Source organism: Colobus angolensis, unplaced genomic scaffold, assembly GCF_000951035.1.
Source record: "Colobus angolensis palliatus isolate OR3802 unplaced genomic scaffold, Cang.pa_1.0 Scaffold93, whole genome shotgun sequence".
Taxonomy (NCBI): domain Eukaryota; kingdom Metazoa; phylum Chordata; class Mammalia; order Primates; family Cercopithecidae; genus Colobus; species Colobus angolensis.
The window spans coordinates 1,611,177-1,619,587 of NW_012123265.1; the positions used below are offsets into that span (position 1 = coordinate 1,611,177).

General features: G+C 48.6%; 1 protein-coding gene across 1 annotated transcript in view; it reads right to left on the reverse strand.

Moving 5' to 3' along the window:
* The window catches only part of SLC7A6 (solute carrier family 7 (amino acid transporter light chain, y+L system), member 6), a 39,459-nt gene that overhangs the window by 4,417 nt on the left and 26,631 nt on the right, over positions 1-8,411 (reverse strand). Inside the window, exons 5-10 of the mRNA XM_011932046.1 lie at positions 7,049-7,193; positions 6,203-6,326; positions 5,876-5,979; positions 2,395-2,491; positions 689-838; positions 392-575 (exon numbers count right to left, since the gene is read on the reverse strand). Of these exons, the coding sequence (XP_011787436.1) occupies positions 392-575; positions 689-838; positions 2,395-2,491; positions 5,876-5,979; positions 6,203-6,326; positions 7,049-7,193 (804 nt within the window). The remainder of the gene's footprint in view (positions 1-391; positions 576-688; positions 839-2,394; positions 2,492-5,875; positions 5,980-6,202; positions 6,327-7,048; positions 7,194-8,411) is intronic.

Genomic DNA, 8,411 nt, shown 5'->3' on the forward strand with positions numbered 1-8,411 from the left:
AGTAAACATCTAGCTACAGCCCTAACCTGAACACAAGGCTGACTAGTAACATCTATGGCTCCCTCCCCACCTGCCCCTTGAGTACTCAGGCTTTGCCCCTGTCTCCCAACAAGCCTCATCATCCTCTGCCCCATGCCCAGCCAGAGTCTGATGCATGACTCTTCTTCCCAGGTGATTTGTGTTGTCAGAAGGTAATGTTTTAGCCCCAAAATAGGACACGAAAATTAGAACTAAAGTGATCATGTCAAAATCAAAAGGGAAGTCGTGGACAGCTGGGTCTCATGGCCTCCAGCAAATTCTGAGTATGGGGAAGCTATTAGCCACCCCCCCCACCTCTGCATGTGCATGCACACACAGCCGCCAGTGAGTAATGGGGCGCGGAGAAGCTCACCCAGGACATTCCGAATAAACAGTGGCCTCTGCGACTCCGGCAGGTAAACACCCATGAAGTAGAAAGGAACTCCAGAAAGGGCAATCGCGATGCCGATGAGGGAATTAATGGTGTCAGTGAAGAGGGGCACTATCACCAGAAACACGGAGCATAGGCAGAACACGATGGGGAAAAATACGCTCAGCTGAAATAGAGGGGGTGAGATACTAAGTAATGTGGGAAGAGGAAAAAGCTCATGGGCAAAAAGCCACCTTAGGGAGATGGCCCACCCCTCCTAGTCTGCCCAGAGCTGCTGACCTTGAGAGGCCGGGGCCTTTCGGGCTCCTTCCAGCGGAGGTAGAGCTGTCCAACAACAGACAGGCCCACGAAGAACCAGTAGCTGAAGCTGAAGTAGTTGATGAGCTGGAAAACATCCTCCACGATGAGGTAGATGAGTGTCATGGTGCACTGTGGGAAAGGGGTGGGGAGACAGGTGAGCATCGTCACCACCTGCACCCCCAGGAGACTCCCCCACCCAGCAGTCAGTACTAGATCTGATGCCACTTCACCAGATTACCTCCAGCTCTTTTCATTGACCCCTTGGCATCAGATCGGTCCATTCCTTGATGTACCCTGAGGTACATTAACCCTCAGGGTAGCAGTTTTCCCTCTTCTGTTGTAGCCATTCCTCCACGCAGTTCCTCCCCCTTGTTGCAAGCACTTTAGAAAAAGGCAGACGCTGAGGCCCTCCTCACTTCAGTGCACCAACCTTAACATGGATTACACGGTGTCCTAGAGAGGGCTTAGACCTGGGTCCCAACTACCTGGCATACGAATGGGGGAAACGCCTTCAGAACCATCTCACTGTCCTGGGGCCTGAGAAATGCTAACTAGCAAAAGGGATCCCTACCTATCTGGACTAAATAATGTCAATAAATAATGGAATATAACTCTCTCCCCATGGAAGAATTTTGAGCCACAGGAAGAAATGGTAGCATTTCAGGCCTCTGAAGTCAGGTGTTGGACCTGGAAACTAGCAAAATGGATCCATCCAGATATATAACAGCATTAGCATCCGGAACAAAAGAATCCTAGAAGACAAGGATCAGGGCCTAGAGTCCTGGGACAAGGTCAAATGTGTTTAAATTTCAATAATCTTTTCATTACAAATTATCAACAAAGGATTTAAAACAAAATAGCTCATTCTATGGAGATAAGGGAAAACCCTGTATTAAGAAGAGAAGGCTGGGCATGGTGGCTTGTACCTATAATCCCAGCACTTTGGGAGACCGAAGTGGCAGCTCACTGGAGCCCAGGAGCTCAAGACCAGCCTGGGCAACATAGTGAGATCTCATCTCTACAAAAAAATTAGCCAGGCTTAGTGGTATGTGCCTGTAGTCAGATAACCTCCTAAATTTATAAATTCAATGCTGACCCTGTCAAAATATCAAGAGGATTTTTCTATTATTTTGATGAAATGATAGAAAAGTTCATCAAGACAAATAAACGAATGTGAGAATTGCTAGGAAAATTCCAAGGGCGGGGGACTAAAGAAGTACACTTGGTCCCTCTTTAGTTTTCAGATAGTCAGTATGAAGCTAAACTAAGGGGGCTTGGCACCCATGGGGAGGATTAGTTGAGATGGCACATTTAAGGGGCACACAGTAATAACTGGCACATATTAAGGAGCCTAAAAAATTAGCTATTATTCTCTATGATAAAAGTTTGAAAACTGTGGAAAAATGGATTGTTCAGTAAACAATATTGGTGTAGCTGGCTGCCATTTGAGAAAAAATTAAGTGCATCCCCACCTTTCTTAACACTGCTATAATATAAATTCCAGATTAATCCAAAATTTAAACTTAATAAAACTATAAAAGAACTAAATGACAACAAAAAATGACCTGTTTTTCAAATCTTAGAGCAAGGCCTTTCTCAGGTCCCCTCTTATGTAACAACTTAGCACAAATCAGAAGGAGCAATGCACAGATCTGCCCGAGCCCCGTGGTCCCGGCAAAGCTTACATTGAACAGTAAAGCAGGGATAGGTGTAAAACGCTCAATGTGGATCATGGACAGAAGGTCCGGGAGATGGCCCTCCCGGGAGCCCACGAAGAACAACCTAGAAGGATGAGAAATGTGTCAGCGGGATCCTTTTACTCCTTTTACTCAGCCATACGACCACACTCCTCACTCGGACAAACTCGGCTCAGAGCCCCCCAGGAAAGCAGGATGCAGCCTCCCGGGAGCATCCCAGGTCCTTGGTGCATCACCAGTCCAACCTCCCCACTCCCCGCTTCCTTACAGACTTTGCCTCCCTCTTCATCCTCGGGCACCTCACCACTACCCAGATGCCCCATCCACCATTATCCACTGACCAACCACCCAAGGCCCTCAGCTATGAAACCCACCATCACCCAGACACCCCCTCTTCTCTCAGCCACAGATACCTCACCAATATCCAATAGATGCCTCACCCTGCTGTCACCCACTAACAGACTCACCCAATCCATGCCACAGATTCATAGCTAACATAATGGCTTTTGAAGGGCAGCCAGATTTCTGTTCATGTCTTCCATATATTTTCCCTGAGTTGATGTATGATACACCAAGGCAAGACTGAGGGTCAAAGAGAAAATCCAGGCTTCCTTTCTATACCTAAAGAGCTCCACCAACTGGGAAAAAGACTGGCACAGTGGCCGGGCGCGGGGGCTTATGCCTGTAATCTCAGCACTCTGAGAGGCTGAGGCAGGCAGATCACCTGAGGTCGGGAGTTTGAGACCAGCCTGACCAACATGGAGAAACTCCGTCTCTACTAAAAATACAAAATTAGCCAGGCGAGGTCAGGCGCGGTGGCTCATGCCTGTAATCCCAGCACTCTGAGAGGCCGAGGTGGGCAGATCACCTGAGGTCAGAAGTTCAAGACCAGTCTGGCCATGGTGAAACCCCGTCTCTACTAAAAATACAAAAAATTAGCCGGGCATGGTAGTACGCGCCTGTAATCCCAGCTACTCAGGAGGCTAAGGCAGGAGAATTGCTTGAACTTAGGAGGCGGAGGTTGCAGTCAGCTGAGATTGCACCATTATGCTCCAGCCTGGACAACAAGAGCGAAACTCTGTCTCAAAAAAAAAAAAAAAAATAGCCAGGTGTGGTGGCACCTGCCTGTAACCCCAGCTACTCAGGAGGCTGAGGCAGGAGAATCACTTTAATCCGGGAGGCGGAGGTTGCGGTGAGCCGAGATTGCACCATTGGACCCCAGCCTGGGCAACAAGAGCTAAACTCTGTCTCAAAAACAAACAAAAAAAGACTGGCGCAGAAATGAACTGCCCCTCAGCATGGTCAGCATCACCTTGGAGTACACGACACTCACTCGCTAGGCTTGAGGCTTGTGCCAAAATGCTTTGCAAGAGAAGAGATGCAAAGAAGAGTTTCCAGAAGCAAGTCGGTAGGTGGAGAAAACGAGCATGTGCAAAGGCAAAATGTGTGGAGGCATGAAAGAGCGTGACCTCTTTGGAGGTTGATGTAGAATGCCAAGAGCCCCAGGACAAGCTGCGTGAGAAGAGGGTGCTGGGAAGAACCTGCATGCAAGGCCCAGAGTCAGCTGTGGCTTTGAGGTAAGGGCCTGACAGGATTTGACACCAGTCTGGAGGGCAAACTAGAGGAGGGGAGGCTAGGGTGTCAGGGAAAGGCTAGACAAGAAGTCCATCTATCAAAACGAGCCTGAGCAAAGGGAAGATGACACTACTTTTTTTTTTTTTTTTTGAGTCGGAGTCTCGCTCTGTCGCCCAGGCTGGAGTTCAATGGCACAATCTCAGCTCACTGCAACTTCCGCCTCCTGGGTTCAAGCAATTCTCCTGCCTCAGCTTCCTGAGTGGCTGGGACTACAAGCACATGTATGCCCAGCTAATTTTTTTTTGTATTTTTAGTAGAGACAGGGTTTCACCATATTGGTCAGGCTGGTCTCAAACTCCTGACCTCAGGTGATCTTCCCGCCTCAGCCTCCCAAAGTGCTGGGATTACAGGCGTGAGCCCTGCGCTCGCTGGACACTATGTTCTTTTACAAGGCCTTGACTTCTCTAATTCTTCGGTTGCCAGGGAGGCACAATACATGGACTGGTGTGTGAAAACCAGTAAAAAGAATGAACAGGACAAAACTCTTTTATTTTTCATCCTTCTGTGTGTTTATGTGGCAAATATTTATTGGATGACTATTATACCCCCGGCCCTGGGGACACCACCAGTTATGGGGTGAGTGGAAGAGAAATCAGGATACTTTCTTCTCAGGTATCTTATGTCATAGAAGCCATGGAGATCATTTCAAAATTGGCAAGTGGTCAGGATCACTTGCTTCAGAGGTCCAATAGGATGAGGACTAAAGACAGGCTAAGAAAGAGATAGCCTTAATAAGAATATTTTTCAGGTAGTAGAAGCCAAACTGTAACAGATAGGAAAATGAATGAAAGTTGAAGCACAGACTGCTGTCTCACAAGTGCATCCAGGGCCAGGCATGGTGGCGCACGCCTTTAATCCCGGCTACTCGGGAGGCTAAGGTGGGAGGATCACTTGAGACCAGGAGTTTGAGACCAGCCTGGGCAACATAGTGAGACCCCAATCTCTAAAAAAAAAAATTAATTTAAAAATAGAAAGAAGTACATCCAGTAAGTGGGAAGAGGGGAGATGCGAAATGCTATTTTGTGACTGGCCTAAGTGGAGAGGAGAGAAGCTCATGGAGAGCTGGTCTCCAAGTGAGCACCCACCAAAGAGAAGGGCCAACTGATGGAGCAAACTGCTGAAGAGGGGAAGTGCTGGAACCCTGAGCCCAGGTAGCAGGGTCTGCCAGGAAAGGCACACCTGCTCCTTCCTCTGCAACAACAGGAAGGACCAGCACGTTTATTGATGTCTGCACAGAGAGGAGATCAGGAGACCTGATGGCCTCGGCATTTTCTGGGAAGTGAGGGGAAAAGTCTTTCTGTATACGGCACCAATACCTGGTACACAGCAAGTGGTATTATGATTTACTGAAGAAATGAATCCTGGGGCTACAGCATAACCCACAAGGAGCCTAGAATCTGGTCCCTGCCCGAGTCACCACTCCAAGCTGTTGCCTTTCTCCCCTATACCTTTCATCAATCTGTCCTCATCTCAGATGGAAACATGAGCTACCAGCACATAAACATGAGCTACCAGCACACAAAATATGAGCTACAAGCACATCACATAAACATGAGCTATCAGCACATAAATATGAGCTATCAACACATAACATGAGCTATCAGCACACAATCTGTCCTCATCTCAGATGGAAACATGAGCTACCAGCACACAGATGTGCTTGCACAAAGGCAAGTACATGCCCACATACCAAACACACACACACACACATATACACACACACACACACACACACCCCCCGTATGCCCATAAGAAGGGAAAAAAGAACTCTTACCCCGAAGCCCCAGAGAATGAAATACTGTGGTCTACTATCAGTGCCACAGAGACACAGTACCTTGATGAAGCAAAGATGGATGCATTGAGGCCCCCAAAGCAGGACAGGGCAACAGCAATGGGGATGGTCCAGCTGAACATGCCAAACGTCTGGTCAGCAAATGTCTGGAGGCAGGGCACAGAAGAGGCACTTAAACAGGACAGGGTTTCATAATCCTCCAGCATCTATGATCTCCGAACAAATGCAATCACTGCTAAGCAGCCCACCCTCTGGCCTAGACTCATGACCTCATCCTGCAGAGCTGAGGAGAGTGCAGTAAGAGAGACTGAGCTGTGCAGGGTGGCTCAGCATCATGAGATGAACAAATGGGGATCCCAAGAGACTCACCACAGCCACAGCATCACTGCTAAGGACATCTGAAATGTTCAGCACTGTGTAATAGGCCACATTTGTCAGGATGTAGATGAGCGTCACAATTGGCATAGAAATCCCAATGGCCAAGGGCAAATTTCTGTCAGGACAAGTGAGAAAGGACTACCTAGAACCAACCTCTCCTTGGGAACAAAGTTTATCAAGTCTCCACTAGGATTTTCCTAACATTTAACAGTTCACTGGCCTCTGAGTCTTTGAGGCAGGCTCACCTTCCCCTTGACCCTGGGCTCTTTCTACTGAAAAGAGAACTTGCTCTGTGAAGACAGCTCATGATCAATATTTGATCTTTGCCACAGTAGGGCCAGTGGGTCCCACTGGGTTTCATAATCCTCCTGCATCTATGATCTCAGCGGAACAGTGCCAGGAACAGTGTCCTGGGGACTAGATGCCAGGCTGGGGACCCAGCTGGCCAGAATAAGTTTTGGTTCTGTGGGCTGTAGTGTCAGCACCACAGTGCAAGGTCTAATTCCTTTGCCCCAGCTGGGCCTGCTGCTCCCCACTGAAGGTGCAAGGTCCTAATTCCTTAGCCCCAGCTCAGCCTGCTGCTCCCCACTGAAGGGCCTCTCCTCTAGGAAGGACCCTATGTATCCTCCAGTGTGAACATAAGGACAGGGAGCTGAAGGCTTTCCCACCTTCACTCACTCCCATTCTAGCCCTCAGCCCCTCCTAGCTGGAGAAGGGGGAGTAGGGAGAAGAGGGGAGGAGAGTCGGAGGGAGGAGGAGAAGGATGAGGGCAGCCACGCCCACTATCAGCAGGAGTTCCAGCCAAGCTGGGGAGTGAGAGTGTGATCCCGCCTTTACCTTTCTGGGTTTTTGATTTCTTCTGTTACAAAATTAAGGGTGTCCCAACCTGAGTAAGAGAAGAGGGCAGAGTAGAGGGCAAGAGAAAGGTTTCCCATGTCCCAGGAGGAACCCTCAAAGGCGTCCTGAAAGTGCTCAGAGTGTCCTGTGGGGGCAAAGGCAGGTGAGGGGTTCAGAGAGAAGGAACAGGCCAAAGAAGAAAGGAGGAGGAGATGGGAGGTGTAAGAGAAAGATACGAAAGGAGAATAGGGAAGAGGAAGGGAAGATGAAAAAAAGGAGGAATGGGGAGGAACAAAAAAGAAAAAACAAGAAGGTAGGGGAAAGAGAAAAAAAAAACATAATTTAACACCAAAAGATCAGCAACCACTAGCTCCCTACACTTTACCACACCACCCACTTCCTCAGGAAAGCTCCATTCCTCTAATAAAACTAGACAATAAAAAACCAAAGACATTCCTGGCTGCCCTCTGATGTGACAATACTTCTTCCAAAACCCTAAAGAATTTCCATTTCCTGCAAGTGATCTCACAGCAAGCCCCAGCTCTTCTACCTATTTATGTCAAGAACCCCGTTTCACAGGAAGGAGTCATTTTTCATTGAAAATTAGACCTTCCTGTGAACTACCTCTCCTGGGCCAGACTACTGCACAATTTGGTCAAATGGGTTTATCAGCCTCATGGGAAGGACTCTCTGCTGCTCTACTCGCGGTGGCTATGGTTGCCTGGGGGAGATCACATGCTATAGAGAACTGAGACCTTATCTTTCACTAGGCCTGGGCCACCCCTACCCTTTGGGGAGCCAGCCCAGGCCCAGACGCCTGTCATTCTCCTCAGAGGCCTCACAGACTGCAGACCCAAAAGCCCCGGGGACAGCACCCAGCTACCCAGGACAGAGACCCTCTGGACAAACTGGGGTTTTTAACAAGACCCAGACTTCTAAGGAACCCCATTGTCATACCCTGAAGAAAGCCTAGACCCAGCTCTCATGTGGTAAAAAGAGCTAGTTATGCAGCAAGAGAAGAGAAAATAGAGACCCCTGTCCTCAGGGGTGTCATCCTCATACACAGCAGTGGTTCCCTAAGGAACAGATCTTCAGGGGAGGATTACTCAAAATGCAATTTGACCCCAGGATGCTCCCGAGCCTCCAGGGACATCCACATGGCTAGCTCTACTAACTTGATATAAGTACACGGGCTAGACCAGCAGCCCGAGAATCAACAAAGGCAATTCTGTTTTTCTTTTTCTTTTTCTTTTTTTTTTGAGACGGAGTTTCGCTCTTGTTGCCCAGGCTGGAGTGCAATGGCAAGATCTCGGCTCACTGCAACCTCTACCTCCCAGGGTTCAAATGATTCTCCTGCCTCAGC